The sequence below is a fragment of the Camelus bactrianus genome, unplaced genomic scaffold (genome assembly GCF_048773025.1).
Source record: "Camelus bactrianus isolate YW-2024 breed Bactrian camel unplaced genomic scaffold, ASM4877302v1 HiC_scaffold_41, whole genome shotgun sequence".
NCBI classification, from domain to species: Eukaryota; Metazoa; Chordata; class Mammalia; order Artiodactyla; family Camelidae; genus Camelus; species Camelus bactrianus.
The window spans coordinates 4,631,374-4,649,769 of NW_027413957.1; the positions used below are offsets into that span (position 1 = coordinate 4,631,374).

The 18,396-nt window shown below is 36.0% G+C and overlaps 1 protein-coding gene across 6 annotated transcripts in view; it reads left to right on the forward strand.

The window, feature by feature from the left end:
* Positions 1–18,396, forward strand: part of LOC105081197 (ankyrin repeat domain-containing protein 26) — a 48,750-nt gene that overhangs the window by 17,333 nt on the left and 13,021 nt on the right. For 2 of the 6 annotated variants that reach the window (XM_074360195.1, XM_074360198.1), the window contains 7 exons: positions 43–116; positions 1,273–2,013; positions 4,099–4,253; positions 4,753–4,920; positions 7,284–7,317; positions 7,593–7,734; positions 9,885–10,073. In XM_074360195.1, the coding sequence (XP_074216296.1) occupies positions 43–116; positions 1,273–2,013; positions 4,099–4,253; positions 4,753–4,920; positions 7,284–7,317; positions 7,593–7,734; positions 9,885–9,925 (1,355 nt within the window). In that variant the 3' untranslated portion in view covers positions 9,926–10,073. Of the gene's footprint in view, positions 1–42; positions 117–1,272; positions 2,014–4,098; positions 4,254–4,752; positions 4,921–7,283; positions 7,318–7,592; positions 7,735–9,884; positions 10,096–11,274; positions 11,459–12,303; positions 12,442–13,884; positions 14,398–15,842; positions 15,996–18,396 lie in introns of those variants that run through there. The other 4 variants (XM_074360199.1, XM_074360200.1, XM_074360197.1 and 1 more) reach the window with 3 other exon arrangements.

Below are 18,396 nucleotides of genomic sequence, written 5' to 3' on the forward strand. Positions count from 1 at the left end.
GTTCTAAGTAGTGAAGTTTAACTAAGCATATTCATTTTTCAGCAGACCCAGACTTACAAAGGGCATCTGAGGAAGAGCAAGAAAGACTTGATGGGAGTGAAAATAACCTCTCACAGGTATGTGAAAATGTAAATTTAAACTTCTGGTTTATATTGTTTTCTGTGCTTTAATAACACAGTTATTCAAATTCAAAAGAAATTGCCTTCCAAACTAGACTTTTAGAGTCAATAAATAATTATTTAATATTTAGTTTTGAATAGCATTTTATCTAATTACAAAACTTAAAGTATTTTTAGGATCTATAGCAATTTATAGTTAAACTTTATCCTTGGAATTGAGGCAAAAAACCTTCCTGAATATTGTTTACTTCTTCCATTTTTATAACTTCCACACATGATAAAGAAGGTGATATCAAATATTAAATCATGTGATATAAGCAGTTGAAATTGTAACTAATATAGCAGTGATGGCCACTGAGTTAGTTTCATGTAAGGAACAGTCATTCCCAGTGGTCCAAAATTTGCAGTTTCAAATTGCAAGTCATTGATGCCAAGATGAAAGATTTCTTCTGTCTTGTGATCTCTATGTAATCGATTTCAGAATCTACAATCAGGGAGAGAATAGGGGTCATAGAGTCAACCCAACTGCCTAGTAAGAGAATCAAACCTTCCAGGATTGGACCTTTATTGTTAGGGAAGAAACAAAAACTTTCTAATTTATTTCATTTCAGGGTAGGAAACCAGTAAATATTATTAAAAATGCTTTCATTCACTCTCACTAGTGAATGTTAGAGTATAATATAACTCAGTGGATGCAGAGAATACATATTGAGATAGATCACTATCATAGTGTATCGTTTGCATTAAAATTCAGGAATTTGTTCCTCTTTCTGATTGATGTTAATTGATTTTGGCACCTAATAATTTACAGTTTGCTTATTCTCCAGTTATTAGTCCTTTAAAAAAAATCTTTACATGCACTGGAGGGGCTCACTATTTAAAGTACGAGAGGTGAAATATTTTTTAGTGAGGAAATCTTTGTAATGTTAAAAATCTAATCTCTTAAATCTTGGTAGATTTAACACGTGTGAATTGTTTAGTTCAAACAAACAGTGACAAAGTTAGGTTTCTGAGTTCCTGTTTTTCTCCTATTTCAAGGCTAAGGCAAGTTATGTTTCACTTCTTAGTTTGTGAGTAGCCCAACATACATTACGAAGTTTGTTAAATTTTAATTATTTTCTAATTTTTCTTTATCTGTACTTGACTACTTAAGGATAAATGTGCTTCACAAGCACGTACTGTGAAAGAAAAGAAATCTGAAGATCAAATCAACCAGATTAATCTTTCACTTGTGCATCTGCAAAAAACGCCTAGAGAACCAGAAGTGAATAAGGAAAATGACAGAAAGGACGAACCTGTATCTTCAAAACATTCTTGTGTGGAGAAGCATGAGGACATGTGGGTCAAACAAGGCAAATTCGACTGGAAACATAATTCAGAATTTATCACAAAGAAGTCAAACCAGAAAATGAGTAAAATCCATGAAAAAGGCAAAATTACTTTTCATCATAAGGTAGTGCCGCTACCTGACAACTCTGAACTACATGGTGACTTAAAGGAACTACCTTCCAACGTGACAGATAATACATTTGATTTTGAGGAAAAGGATGCACCTGGAGCCTCTGTCTCTATAGGATTCCAGGCAGTCTCTGAACACAAAGAGCCCAGTCTTGAAAATGTATTTCCATGTTATTCCAAGTCTGAGTCAAGAAAGTATGGTTGCCAGTCATCTTCAAAACTTTATTTAAATGAAAATAAGTTGGATGAAAATGATAAGCCAGACATTGAACACGTTTTTAACAAAACTGAGGAGAGTTTTCGTAATGACAGAGAAAATGAAGTAAGGAACCGAGTTCCATTTACAGTGAATGAAGACCAAGAATTTGCTACAAAAAGAAAACCAAAAAGGAGCCAAAATACTCACTGGAAATCAGACATTGGACGTGCACCTCAGGTAAGTGACCCAAAAAGCCTTTTTGGTTTGTGGCTGACCTCTCCAGTGAGATGAAACACATGATTCAAATAGAAAGTCACAATATGTCTGCTGTTTCAAATACTTGTAAGAAAACCAAACCAATACAAGACCAGCTCCAGAAGCCATTCCTTGCAGATAACTGCGGTGCTAGTAATTCTAAAATCATGGACCCTGAATTAGGAAATGTGAGTTCTTCTCCATCAAATGGTAACAGAACATCCAAAGTATATCTAAAAGAGTTACACCAAGATATGGAAAGGTTTAACAATGAGGTAGGCATGTTACAAGTAGAATTCCTGGCTTTGGAAAAAGAAAATTCAGCTTCAAAAAGAGGTAGAGGTTCCTTTGCTACTGCTCTTGTTTTTTTTCTCTATATCAATAATCTCTTCCATTCTGATCCATACTTGATCTGATTTTCCACTTAGGAAAATAGCCTATGCATAAAATGGGGTCATCTAAATATGTAATCGTGTAGAAACAGACTATTTCTGCCATCTAAATAACAGGAACTCAGGGAAGTATTTTCCTGGGTTTTGTTCCTTAATCAACCTAAGTCTCTGTGCCAGTCTTTCGTATGAAGTGGGAAAGTAATTTAGCTTTGTGCCACATGACCTTCTGAGCCGGAATAAATGCAAGTGAAATAGCTTAAGAAATATAATAAGCTCAAGGGTTTTGTTTTTTTGTTTTAATCTATTGGCTTAAATGTAAGTTGCACATCCATAGAATGGGAAGGAAGCAGTGACTGAGAGAAGGGATATAAGCACACGCTCTCACTAAACTGATCCGTGTGTTGTGCGTTAGTGAGTGCAGGCTTCTCTGTTTTACTGATCACTGGACACTTAGAATTCCATCATGGTCACTTTGAGATATTCTTAAGAATACATGTGCTCCCACATACTCTTGAGTCACCACTTCCGGGTGTTTCTGTTGAGGCAGACACTTACATTATATTATTTAATAAAATGTAGGAAGTTTTGACATGTATGATTCTATCATATAGGTAGTATGAACCCTCAGCAAAAAAAAATTCACTATTTATCTCCAAAGGAGAAAACTTGAGTTTTGAGAAACTTGAGTTTTGAGATGCACTGAATGATTTTTTTTAGTTCTAGTAATAGATTTTTAAAATGTGTGTGTTCTTTTGTGTGAGGTGCGAAGAGTGTTAAAGATGGAAATCTGAAGGTGTTCCCCTTTAATAGAAAAAGGAGATGAGCCCTGCCCCCAACTTTGCCGAAGTCACACTTATCTGATCAATTTGATGAATTTATTTGGTAGCTTATTAGATTCAGTGTTACAGAATTGTATCATCTCTTTTGACACCGTAAAATGCTGGGGAATACTGCTTTAGGGAACTTGGACAAATCACTTAACCTTTCTTGGTTGTGTTCCCGTTTTCAGTAAACAGTGGGGCTAAGGTAGATCACTCATTACTCCTATGCCGTCTAGCTATAAAATGGCCATGGTTATTGAATGTGAAATTGGGAAGCATTATTCCTTCTGCAGAATTCCACACTAACTGGCAATTCATCAGTTTCACTCTGCTCCTTTCGGTAAACATGGGTTTATATGTTTTATTAAACACCACATTTTGATACCCCGGGATCCAAATGAAACAAGAATTATAAAAAGTAGTGGGGAAAGGATAGCTTTAGCACAGAAAGAAGAATGTTTCCTTTCTGTTACTGAAGCACCAAGGTTCGACATCTTCTAAATCTGGCTGTTTAATACAAAATCTTGGTGGTAAAGACAGAAGAGGACAAATTTTATGCCTTTGTCTTTCTATTTCTCTGTCTCTGCCATTCACATGGGGAAGAGTGGATGTAAGAGCACAACATTCAGAAAGTCCTTTTTGAAATTTTGGAAATTCTGTTTCTTTTCCTCAAACAGAAAGAAGCAGAATTTACAAACATTCCAATGACTTGAAATGATAAAAATTAAAATAAGCACAAAAATATCTTAATTGAAATCAGGGCAAACTCTGAGTCAAATGATAAAGTGAATGATAACGAAGTCTTTATAACGAATAAAGTAATAATTACCCTTTGTATCAAACTTTCACTGAAGGTTGAAGTAGAAGAGAACAGGAGCAAAAGTGGTGAACTGAAAGGATCAGAAACCATATGTGATGGCAGCTATCATGAAGGATTAACTCAGCAGAGGAAGAGGGGAAAAACTGATGACCAGCGGTTTCCTGCTCTGCAGAAAGGAGATTCTGATAGGTAAGCCTATATCAGTATTCAGCAGTAGGTAATTATTCTTTTCCTAGATGTTGTTCAGAATTTCTTCCCAGACTCATCTCTCTACTTGCTTCCATATATTTTGTACTCTTCCTTCCAGGTTCCTAGGACACACCTAAATGCCATGTGCCTAATCTTTGTGCTCACATTCTAATCTCTTAATCTCTTAAGTAGAATAATTTCCTCCTGTCTCTTTTGCTCATGATTCCTGTTTATTTCCCCTCTTCTGTAAAGCCTTCCTCATGCTCACTTTACTTTCATATGTCAGCTCTTGCGTATCACATTGTATCATAATTGTAAATCTGTCTTTGAAGCAAGAATTTGTGTTTCCTTGCATATGGTTGGCACTTGTTAACCATTTTGTGAATTAATAAATGATTGAAGATGGGTAAGAGTTGGAATTTTACAAAAATTGTTTTTTTTTAAATTTATCAGTAGAATTATATTTTAAAAATAGGCTTTTTTATGGATTGTTTTAAAGTAGCTGTCCTGGCTTGCACATGAAGGGAGTAAAGAATGAAAGTGGAAAACGGACATTAAAAGCATCTGTGACTTCACGTGTATTTGCGAAGACTGCCTCGCTGGCTGGTGGTCTCCTACACAGGAATGACAACAGCAGTTTAAGTGAAGGAGATCAAGGTTGTGGCAGGTAAAACCTACAAATTCTTTATTTCTAGCTGAAGACGTATTAGCAGTGATTACCTTCTCTGGAAATAGAACAGCAGCATATAGTGCACAGGCCAAAGCAAGAGGATTCTCACCTGTGTCGGAGGAACTCTGCCGAAAGGCTAAGATGAGGACAAGTGCCTTTGACCGGAAGTAGTTTCAGTAATACGTCCCCAGGGAAGCCGGGCTGCAGGGAATCAGTGTGAACAGCCCCTCAGAGGACATTCCCTGGGAAGGCAGGAGAGGACTGGGTGATAACTGAAGGGGAACGTGGGGCTCGTGGGGGTTCCCTTTCTGTTTTTAATGATGAGATGATAGTTTGTAGGGGATGTCTCTGTGCTGTTGGATGCGATTCCATAGAAGACGTGTTTTTCAATTTAACTTTATTTGAATTTCTGATATTAGAAAGTGTATTGATTGTACTGTTATCTTTAAAATACTGTAGTAAAGTATTCATGTATGGTATTGTTGTAAGGCTTATTCATTAGTTCTGAATCGTAATATTCTTACACAATTGAATATGCAGATAATGACTTTAAAGTTACACCATTGTCCATAGATTTTTAAAAAATTGTATACTCATAATGACTATACAAACACTTAGGCCATACTGAATAGGGTTTAATCATTCCTTGATGATTCTAGATTTTATAGTGTCCTTGACAGTATCATCATGAGTGGCTATGGTTTTGTATGCTATTACAAAATACCAGATTATATTAATATTTGTTTAGATTCTAGGAAGAAGGGGAAGATTTTGTTTATGTACGATAGAATAATAAACTGTTAACAATCTATCACAGATGATTACTTTTGGATTACTAAGTTCTAAATTAAAAAAGCCATCATGCTCCATAAGGACCTGTCAAATGCATGAACAAACAGCTGAATGGATAATGAATGCCCGCTGATTAATGTCTCTAGCAAAAGCAAATCTTTATTAAAAGTAGATTTCCAGTATTGCCTAGGTCTAAAGTCTTTTTATTTTTAAAAAATAGGTGTTAAGATTCAGAAATTATTATTATTATTTTAACATTTTTTTATTGAATCATAGTCGTTTTGCAATGTTGTGTCAAATTCCAGTGTAGAGCACAATTTTTCAGTTATACATGAACATACATAGATTCATTGTCACATATGTTTTTCACTGCGAGCTACCACAATGTCTTTTGTATATTTCCCTGTTCTGTAGAGTATAATCTTGTTTATTCTACATTTTGAAATCCCAGTATGTCCCTTCCCACCCTCCTCCCCCTTGGCAACCACAAGTTTGTATTCTATGTCTATAAGTCTGTTTCTGTTTTGTATTTGTTTTGTTTTGCTTTTGTTTTTAGATTCCACATATGAGTGATCTCATATGGTTTTTTTCTTTCTCTTTCTGGCTTACTTCACTTAGAATGACATTCTCCAGGAGCATCCATGTTGCTGCAAATGGCGTTATGTTGTTGGTTTTTATGGCTGAATAGTATTCCATTGTATAAATACACCTACCACCTCTTCTTTATCGAGTCATCTGTTGATGGACATTTAGGCTGTTTCCATGTCTTGGCTATTGTAAATAGTGCTGCTATGAACATTGGGGTGCAGGTGTCATTTTGAAGTAGGGTTCCTTCTGGACATATGCCCCAGAAATTATTACTTATAATTATACATTGACATAGAATAATAATAGAGATTCATTTACTACATTAGTTAAAAGTGCTTAAAAGTAAATATTACTTTCTTAGCATACTGTGAAATGCAAGTATTGAAGCCAGATTGCCTGGGTTGGAATTCTGGGCAGACATAGGGGCTTCGACAAATGACTTAGCCTTTCTGTGCCTCATTTTCTTTCTGGGTAAAGTACCTGATGTATTACCTACCTCCCAGGATTGTTGTGAGGATTAAAATGTCTTTAAGACATGTAAAGTGGTGATAATAATGCACAGCAGTTGCACACTAAGTCCTCAAAAAAGCTGATGTCATGGTTATTAGAAAACGGTTTCTTTCATATAAGGACTTAAGTAATACTTTCCAAATAGGTTTTATTGCCATGAAAGCCAGTTTTTATTGAAAAAGACAACAACAAGAAAATCCTGGTATATTTTTTCCTATCAAATAATACAAGTAATTTTATGTTCTTCCTTTTCCTTTCCTTGTCTGTTTGATTTAAATTTAATACTTTGTTAATAATATAATTGATATGCTTTCTTTGTCCTTTAATGTTACTGTTTCCATTTTTTGTTTAATCCCTTTTATTGAAAATTATCAATGCAAAGGTTTTATATAAAAAAATAGATTTACACACTTCTTGTATTTTCAATATTTAGTATTTGGCTTAAAGGAATTGCTTTTTTCTTTCTTCAGGTCTTCAAAGAAAATGTCAACTAAAAAGGACAAGGTATAGTAAAATATTAATCAAAAATATTTTCCTGTAGTAAAAAAAATTTATAAAAGATAGAGTGGAAAAACAAAATCCTCCTTTGTTGTAGAGACATTTACTTAAAAATAATTTAGAAACATTATTGATAAAGTTAGCCTTTTGACGAAAATCAGTTGTTTGGAGAATTGTCTGTATTTTTGCTCATAAAAAGATGGATATTTATCACCTCTGTACACTGAGCGTATTTTACAACTATGTTGGAGACACTGTGAAATAGCATTATTTATTTGTAGGTCACAGAGCAGGTGAATTCTGTGGATTACCTCGATGACTTAACTCTGGCACCGGAAACAGCTTCTGAGGATCACAAGTCGCTTTCCCCTAATTGTAAGAGTACCCTGAGGCTAATCGAACAACTTGGCCCGGAGAGTAAAGGTAGGACCCCCATATGACTACACAGCCTTTTTAAGTATCTCGTGGTAACCTTTGCACACCTAGTACTGCCCCAGGGAGCACAGCTCCGTTACAGTCTGCTGCGTCTCAGAAACCTGCTTTGTGTCAAAGCAGAAGCAGATGTGTTGTGCGCTGCCAGCCGGGGGCTGTGACCGTTCCCACTCCCTGTGCTTTCTGTTGACTCTGCTGCTCCTACGCCTTCACCCAAGGTCAGGGTATCACTGCTTCCCTCCTAGAACGCTGAAATCACCTCAGGATTTTCTTCTCCGCCGTTCCACCTCCTGGAACCTTGGTCTATGCCGCCAGCATGATTACTAGATAGTTTTTAAAATTCAGGTCTTTGTTAACCTCCTTGCCTAAAATCCAGCTCCTGCTTCTCGTAGCTCCATGGTTAAAGGACACAGTCCTCTGGCTTCATCTTGTTTCCTTTTATTACCCTTCTTTCCACATGAATTTTAGAATCATCTTGTCAATGTGAAAAAAAAAAGTCTGCTAGTGTCCTGGAAATGAGATGTAGATCATGTTGAATCTGTAGATTAATTTGGGGAGAATTGACTTCTTAACAAAATGGAATTTTTAACCCTGAACAAAGTTCATTTCTCCATTTATATAGGTCTTCCTTGATTTTCTCAGTAATATTTTAAGAGTTTTTAGTGTCTGGGTCTTTCCATCTTTTATGTTTACCTGTATTTCTTATTTTTCAGTGCAGCTGTAATTAGTGTATTTTTACTTATTTGTTTCAAAATACTATATTTTAAATTTTAGTTTCTGATGATAGAAATATAGCTGATTTCTGTATACTGACTCTGTGCCCTCCAACCTGGCTGAACACATTTATTAGTTCTAGTAGCCTTTTTATGGATTCTCTCAGATTTTCTACGTAACCAAAGGTGGTCAAGATTTTTCTTCTTTAAACTACTGTCTTACTAAAGATAGTTCACATTTAAGACTTGCAGCCAATAAATACATTCTCTGTCACAGCTAATCAGCTCTGTCAGTGTTGCAACAAGAGTAGCCATAGACAATACACAAGTTAATGGATGTGGCTGTATTTCAGTAAAACTTTATTTACCAAAGCAAGCAACCCAGCCCACAGGTTGGAGTTAGCTGACTCGCTTCATGTAATCGTATTCCCCGCTGATTAGCAGACACTTTTACCTCTTCATTTCCCATCTAGATGCCTTTTGGTTCTTTATTTTGCCTGATTGCACTGGCTCCAGTACAGTGCTGAATAGAAGGAGTAAGAAAAGCCATTCCTGTCCAGTTCCTCACCTTCTGGGAAAAGCGTTCCATTTTTCACCATTGCGTATGGTGTCAGCTGTAGGGTTAGCATGGATCTTTGTCATAGTGAAGACATTCCCTTGGTTCCTAGTTTGCTGGAAGTTTTTATCAGGAATAGATGCTGAGGTTTGGCAAGTGCCTCTTTTTATCCACTGACATGATCATATGGTTTCTTTTTTAGTTTGTTAATATGATGAATAACATTGATTTTTACGTGTTAAAACAGCCCTGCGTTCTTGGGATACACCCCACTTGGTCGTGATGAATTTTCCTGTATTGTTGGATTTAATTTGCTAACGTTTTGTTTAGAATTTTTACCTCCATTTTCATGACATTAGTTTTCTTTCTTGTAATACCTTTGTCTGGTTTTGGATTCAGGGTAATGTTAGTTTTATAGAATGAGGACATAGTTCTTCCTCTTCGTTTTTCGAGGAGACTTTGTGTGGAATTGGTATTAAATTTTCCTAAAATATATGGTAGAATTCACCAGTGTAACCATTGGGACTGGAATTTTCTTTGTTGTAAGGTCTTTAAATAGGACTTTTGTTTTGGTTTTTAAGATATAGGGCTTTTTAGCTTATTTGTTCTTTCTTAATTGAGCTTTTGTAATTTCTCTCTTTCAAGGAATTTTACCCACTTCATCTGAATTGTCAAATTTATTTGCATAATGTTCATAATATTATTTTGTCATTCTTTTAATATCTGCAGAGCTTAGAAGAATGTCTTCCATGTTATAGATGCTCTATATCCATTTGTTCAATATATGGATGAATGAATGTGAAAATGCAGTCCTTTATACACAAAAATTATTCATATATTTTGTTTCTATGTTTGTTTTCTTCCTAATGCAGATTCTGATAGGTTATTGAAAATTCAGGATCCAGTTCATTGATTCAGATCAATAGAACTGAAAGAATCTGACTGTGCACTACTTACAGGAAAAATTAAAGAAATGGAAAATAAGGTGAACTGGCTACAAGCAGAGCTGTTGAAAACAAGAGAAGCAAAATCACAGTTAAAACTTCAAAATGTGGAGTGGGAACGACAGCTCTGCAGCATGAGGTACTGAATTTCTTGGTTTTAAAGAAATATTTGAACTCTATATTTACTTTAATACTGTAGGTATGTAGGAAAAGTCTTAAAATTGCTAACTTACCTTTTGGGATTTTACAGGGGAGAAAATTTCATTAATATTGTGGAATATGAGACTCTTGGAAATAACAGCTATATATATATACACACACACTCATTCTATATTTCTTTAAAAAAATCTTTGGTCCTTATCTCTCAATTGTCCTCCAGAAAGTTTATATTACTTTACATTCCCACTTGCAGAATTATGAAATGACCATTTTTCTCAAGGCAGAAACTTTAAAAAAATTTATGCAGTTTGACTCTTAACATATGAATGGATGGACTAAAAAGTAAAGTGGAAAGTGATTACTGGTTAGTTTATTCAGCATCTCTCTCATACAGAGATAAGATTAGTTCAAAGGTCTATGCTGAAAGCACGGGTTACTCTTTATTTCTTAATTACTTAATAGGGATCCTGCCTTGTACCAAAAGGGACTTAAAAATGATTTACTAAAATAAATAATATTCAACAAGGTAAGTTCAAAGTGCTGCAAAAGAAGAAACATAAAGTGTAGGGCATCAGGGAGTAGACTCCCCAGCCTCACCTTGGATTATGCTAATTAGTGGGTCAGTGTTCTGGAAAAGACATCTGCGGATGTTACCTTCCCCTGGAGATCATGTAGGAGTCCCTGTAATATCTCATGAAGTTGAAATTTTATTTCTCATGAAATTATAAACCTGTTTCTAAATAGCAACTTCTCTTTTAATTAATGACTAAATTCTCTGTCCTAATGAAGGAGTAATTTATGACTATGTGGGGGGGAAAGGGTAATTTTCAATTCAAACCTTACTGAATAATTGCAAATTTTCTTTCCTACACTATTGACCAGAGTTACTCTTGACTGAAACTCAGTAGCATTATGTCTTTTCATTGCTACTTTTCAAATATATATATATATATATATATATATATACATATATATAGTCTTATCTTTATGAAGAGATTGAAGTGAGGAATTTAAAATATGAGACTTAAAAATGAAAAAAAAAATTGAGAACATAGAAATTCCATTGGGGTAATAAATCAGCATGTGAAGAACCAGATCATAAAATGAACTTTTTATTTTCTAACAAAATAAATTTTAAGGTAAGCATATTTCACTGCAGATTAACATTAGAACAAGAAACAAAGAAGAAGAAAAATGCTTATATATTATATGAAAACACTAAGGATGACTTAAAAAGAAAAGAGAAAGAATGCAATGAGCAAGTTTCCGTGAACCAAGAACTTGAAAGCACTGCCCGGGCACTAGAATGCAAACGGAAGAGCATAAGGAATAAACCAAACCAGGTAAATTAGTCTTAGGTGAAAATTGCGTATCTCTAACACTGTTTCATCAATATTATTTATAATATTCTTTTGAATTTATCTGTATTTTCATTTAAAACAAATAAAAGTTATCTCATCCTAAACATGAACTATGACATTTAGAGCTTAACTTACTAATTTCTTGATGTTCTTGGCATCTAATAGATGCTCTGTGTCTTTTCTGAATGAAGGAATGGAAGTTAAATTGAGCTTAATCATTAACATAAGGATTGACGGTTTTGGTCCATTCAACAGAGTAACAAGTCTAATTCAAATCCATGTGTTAATTCTGGCTTTTTGAAGTTAAAATCCAGGCTGAATTGCCTTGAGACTGTGATGGAATTGGTTAAATGCCTTATAAAGAAATTTTCTTTCACTGGGATTTCAAAATTTGTAGATACCGACAGGAATATGCAGAATAGATAAACAAGATTTTACTGTATAGCACAGGGAAATATATACGAGATCTTGTGGTAGCTCACAACAAAAAAAAAAAGTCACAATGAATATATATATGTTCATGTACAACTGAAAAATTGTGCTCTCCACTGGAATTTGACACATTGTAAAATGACTATAACTCAATTTAAAAAGTGTTAAAAAATTTTTTCTTTCATGATACTGCATCCCTTGTGTTTTTGCTCTGTGATAAATTTAGCTGTCATATATATTAGAATTTGAGTTATTTATGTGCAGTAAAGATCCCTGTGCTTAAAAAGGCTACTTCTTTTTAACAGTTTAAAAAATTTTTTAAGATTCCCCTCCTAAGCTTTTTTTGACTTTTTTTCATGGTATAAAACCCCAAACCTAATGAAATATGTCTCCAGGTTTTAGAAGAGCAAAATGATGCTCAGAGACAACTTTCTCGAGAGCAGAATGCCAGAGTAATACAAGATGAAATCCTGGCCCATCATCTTTCCCAACAAAAGGAGGCAGAAAAGACTAACAAGAAAATGAATGCTGAGGTATTTTCTTTAGTCATCTTCAAACACGTGTGTGTATGAATTTGTATACTTACATAGTTTAAAAACCAATACTATAGGTATAGAAAGTATAGAGGGTTTTAAAAGCCTATATATGTAAATATATTTTCTGGGGGTTTCATTTCTGGTTCATTGGATAAAGCAATATTTTGAATTCAAATCCATTTGCCTGCAACAGTGACATAGTGACATTCACAATGGCCTCATCCGAGGAGAGGCTGTTCATATTTCCTATAGGAATTGATGAACTTTCCATGATCTCAAAACTGTTGCTACTAACAGCAGGCATTCTAGTTTCTGGCAGTGATCTCACTCCTTTGATAGATGAATGGAGAGGTTACTTTATCATTTCCACTGATGGTAAGGAGGAAAAAGTATAGCCAGTTCAGAAACCATAGTCTGGGTGTCGTTCTCCTACGTGTGATAAAAAGTAATGCTCTGCTCCATGTGGTATGCGATTTCAGTACAAGGAGCTTTTGAATATAGTGACATATCATAATCTATACTTAGTGATAATTTATTGATCAGTATTTTATTTTTAATAAAACAGTTCACTGTATTTCCCTGCTACTTCACATCCATTACTGTTATAAACACCATGAAGAAGAAATAAAAATTATTGCAGAAGCAAATAGTCTCCTGATTTTCTAAGAAGAGCTCTGTAAATTTGACCTTCTTTACCTTTAGTGTATTCACCATTAGGGAAGTAGAAGGCTTCTCTTGTGTTTATATATTTGTCCTAGAGAAGTAGTGTTGGTTTGGTGTAAGAGTCAGAGAGTCAGAAGACCTGGGGGAAACCCTGCAGCTTGCTTGTGTTTTTAACCCTTTATTCCAGAATTGTCACAGCTAACTGAGTTAACTGATGTTTGTAGACGTGCTTAGTACAGTGCTTAGATTTATCACTTATCCGTAGATGTAATTCTTATAACTCGCTCTAAAAATGTTAGAAAGGGAGAATATTTATGGAGTATTCTCAGGAAAAATTTTTTTAGGAAATTTAACCTGTCCAAATATATATAGAGCTAAGGCTCTTACTTTGGGGGTAGCTGTAAAGGTTAGATGTCAGATATAATTTTTAAGTGTAGTCAGATTTATTCATTGTTTATTTTAAGCCTTTTGGGTTTGTTGTATTTCAGAGAAAGAAAGGCCTTCTCAGTTCTGAGCTTCTTAAACATCCTTTTGTGGTTTCTTTTTTACTTTCATGGATTCACTGTCTTTAATTAAATTTTTAAACTTTTGGGGATTTCTGCTTGTTTAAAGTTTGAGATTTGTATCCACCTTAAGTTCTTCCAGTTGGATACCCAGATATTGCAAACTTTTTGTTGTATAAACTTAGAGATTAGTCTTTCACTTCAAAGGAAATTATGATATGTCAGTTTATTGAGTACAGTTCAAAGAGTAAGAGATAAGGGGTTTCACTTACAGGACACAAAGGATTTTGAGCTGTCTGACCCAGAAGATAACAGCGAGGTGCTTCCTCAGCAACTTCCTGAAGCTGAACGTCAATTCCGTGGCCAAGAAATTGAGCTCCATCCCAGGAGAGATGCTCTTAGACCAACGACGTTGGTATTTGAATGTGTGCATAGAGACCGAGGCCAAGCCCAGCGTTCAAACAAGGAAACTGAATCCTTGTCTCAGAGCAAACAAGGGGAAGTCAACAGATACATTGGAAAGCAGGCATTCTTGGAGGAGAGAGTATGTGAACTAGAAAGCGAAAACGTGTTGCTTCGACAGCAACTGGAAGCTGCTCAAAGTGAGGCCAAAAGTAAAAAGACAATACTTAATATCCCAGCGCCGTTTCTGGATCAACTGGGAAAACTTGAAGCCATGAGCAGACGAGTTCTGATGCTGGAGGAAGGAAACAAGGAGTTAATCGATGAATCCAGATGTTTAAAGGACAGACTGTATCAGTATGTAACGGACAGAGCAGAAATGGAAGTAAGTACCCAGAAAGGGAACTGATTTTCAGACTTCCTCAAAGAAAATTCAAAGTAGTATCTGATGGAAGCTAAACGGTGAAACTAGTTGAATATAAAAAATGTGCGGGGTATAAATATATACACTGTAAAGCAGCCTAAAAGCATATCTTGTATCCAGCAAACAAAAATTGGACCTGAGAGGTGCTTCACTTTGAGTAAAGATGCCGTGTCACCTGAAATTTTAAGAGGTTAAGCTATAAGTTGTTGATAGATACAGGAAGGTCTTAGTAATCTACTCTTACAGTGCCCAAGTCATTTTAATCTTTCTGTCATCACATTTTAGTATCGTGACGAAGCAGATAAATGAAATGCTCAGACCTAAAATGAGTATTTTGAAATTAAGGTTCAGTTGTGTGAACAAAAAAAGTAAAAGAAAAAAAAAAAAGATTCAATTGTGTGGATTACCTTGACAGTCCAATCCAGATTTCCCAGATGAACTGATGTGTAAATGCTGTATCTTGTACTTTTCGTTAGTAGCTTTTTATTTTTAGTTGGTATACTCTTACTTTTATCCATGTCAATTGGAATTAAATTTAGAAATATTTCCATCTCAAGTCATGTATTGTTATGACCTCGCCACTCCTTAAAGGCATCTACTTTTCATTCAGTCATAATTTGGGACAATTCGTAAATTTTAGCAAAACTGTGTTTGACTTAGTCTCCCCTGTTCTATTTATAATTTACTTTGAATATTTTTTCAAATAATGTGCTCACAATTCTCATTTCAAGGCTCAGTTACTGTCACTTGGAACTAAGTTTGTCCAGTACAGAGGAACTGGAGCGCTCTGTGATGTATGAGTTTGGCACTGGGGTCCCATTTTCAGACTGAGGAGGAGCAGGCAGAGTCCTGAGTGGCAGGAAGGGAGTGAGTGGGAGGTGTTGGGGGAGCTGTAGGAGCTGCAGTCCAGGAGGCAGGGGAGGCCAGGTTGTCACGGGTCCCCAAAGCCATTGGAATAACCTCATTTTTTATTGTGAGATAGGAGTCTGTTGGAAGGATTTAAACACCAGATTGAATATGTGAAGATCTCTGAACTTAAGCCTCTAATGAGAAAGAGGGAGAGTGTTCCACAGTGTGGAACTTACCTCCACTCATCCCACCCACACGCCCATTTCTGTTTGAGACTTCAGTGGGGGTAAAGCTTGGCCACTTCCTGGGAGGGGCAGGGAATGGCTGGTGGGGCTGCATCCATTGTCTAAGTTAACTTACTGTCAGTAAGGCAGGAGGGTCATGCCTTCTGTGTCTTTAATGAAATTCAGTAAACAGGAATGTGTGCCTGTGAGGAAAAGAAGGTGAATTGATGTCTGTGGGGATAGTTCTCAAAGTCCATATGTTGCAGTTATATATTATTAATGTAACTTAATGATAAGGTGACTTAAAAATCAGTAACAGAGTTATCTCTTTAGGCCTGTATGAGACAGCTTCAGCAAGAGCTGACTGACACCCGAAAGAAAGTGTCCATGTTGGAAGCTTCCCTGGAGGTGACAGCACATCATCACACTAACTCAGAAAATGAGAAGCAGGAGTCAGAGAGGAAGTCACATCAAGCTGCGAACCCAGTACGTGCAAAACCTAGCACGTCGGCCGTGAGTGTGCAGCGCAGAGCGTTGCAGGACACTAGCTTCTCAGGGACAGCTTTCTTTTGTATCTTCATTATAATTACACTTTTATTATCTTTATAATGCACTTGTTTCTTAAACTTTGACTTTCATTCTGCCATTTCTTTATTTTTCTGTTATATTTACCCTTAGATAAGTTGAGAATTATACATCTTTCCTCACAGAAGTTAACTTTTTTTTCCTACTAAACAGTATTTTTTAGTGATCTCTCACCACAATGAGGCAAGCAAATAAAATCAGAGGATAATGTTTCATGGCATGGTCCAGAAAATTGTCATGTCTCTTCGCTTTTGTGAATGGATATAAAATCTGTGTGTATTGATTTCATGGATTTCAGAGTAACTTGTGCAGAAAGGTCATTATACAAACCAGTTGAAGTTAGGCATTGCCTTCATTTTCTCTTCATTTTACGTATGTTGTCAAAGCATGGAGAAGTTCAGATGACGTCTGTACACCCAAAATAGAGAATTAGGAAAATTGTCTAGATCCTGCCTTTGGATTTTTTCTTAACTTTATTGAGGTAAAATTCACATAGGGGGGATTGCATAAATCAAGTGGTAGAGTTCATGCTTAGCATACACAAGGTCCTGGGTTCGATCCCCTGTACCTCCTCTAAAAATAAGTAAGTAAAACCTAATTACTTCCCGCCACCAAAAAAAAAAAAAAAATTCACGTATCATATAAGTCACCCATTTAGGATGCATAGTTATTATCTCCTAGTATATCCAGAGATGTGCAGCTGTCACCACAGTCAATTTTAGAACATTCCCATCACCCCAAAAAGAAAGCCTGCATCCCTTGGCCATCACCCCCAGCCCCCGTCCCTCTCAGCCCCCGACAACCACCAGTCTGATTTCTGTCTCTACAGATGTGCCTGTTCTGGGTGTTTCCCATGGATGGAATCACATGCTGTGTGGTCCTTCATTATTAGCTTTTTTCACTTGACGAAACGTCTTCAAGGTTCATCCATGTTACAGCGCTTGTCAGTATTTCCATTTCTGTTTATTGTCGAACATTACTCGGTTGTGGGGCTAAACCGTTTATCTATTTATCAGTTGATGGACCTTTGGGTTGCCTCTGCTTTTTGCCTATTGTTAATAATGCTGCTGCGAACATTTCTGTCCAAGTTTTGATGTAAACATGTTTTCATTTCTTTGGGGAATAGACTTAAGAATGGAAATGCTGTCATATGGGTCATACGGTAACTGTGTTTAACCTTTTGAGGAACTGCCATACTGTTTTCCAGAGTGGCTACATGATTTAACATTTTTATCCAAAGTGTGTAATTCTCCCAGTTTCTATGCATCCCTGTCAACACTGGTGATTAGCTCTCCTGGTGGGTGTGAACTGGCATCTCATTGTGTTTTGATTTGCATTTTTCTGATGACTGAGAATGTTGGGGATCTTTCCATGCGTTTATCCATTTGTGTATCTTCTTTGAAGACGTGTCTGTTCAGGTTTTTGCCCATTTTAAATTTGGATTGTCTTTTTATGATCGAATTGTAAGAGTTCTTTTTGTATCCTGGGTGCAAGTCTTTGATCAGATGTAGGATTTTCGAGTATTTCCTCCTATTCAGGAGATTGCCTTCTTACCTTCTTGATGGTGTCTTTTGAAGACTAGAAGTTTTTAATATTGATGAAGTTCAGTTAATCTATTTCTGTCTTTTACTGTCCTACCTAAGAAACAAGTGCCAGATCCAGTCATGAAGACACACACCTGTGTTTTCTTCTGAGAATTTTGTAGTTTCAGTTCTTTCATTTTGAGTTAGTTTTATATGTATTCTATGAGGTAGAGGTCAAATTTTGTTCTTTGGCTTGTGGATATCCAGTTGTCCCAGTACCATTTGTTAAAAAGACTATTATTGTCTCATTCAGTTATTTTGACACTCGTATTGAAAATCAGTTGATCATAAATGTGAGGGTTTCTTTTAGATTCTCAGTGGTGATGCGTTGATCTGTCTGTCCTATGCCAGTACCAAGTCAGATGTTATGAGAACTCTTTCCGAGTCTTCTTGCATATTACCACTTGTTTTACATAGTAATAAAAAGTCAGTGTCGTGGAATGTGTGTAACTCCACTTCTGTGGAGACCTGCTGCTTCCTGAAGGGGCCTGTGGCCAGCTTATGCTTTGCTGACTCTGTGACATGACAGAAAGTAGGCTTGCAAAGATAAAGTCCATTCCTTCCCCCCCATTCAGACCTTTAGTTTATCACCCAGTGCCTCCCACTTCACTCCACTTTCCATCAAATCATGGTCACGGCATCTGCTGACTCAGTCTGCAATATACTTCATTATGTTGCACTTATTATAATTCATAGAGTCATCCATAGATTTCACTATC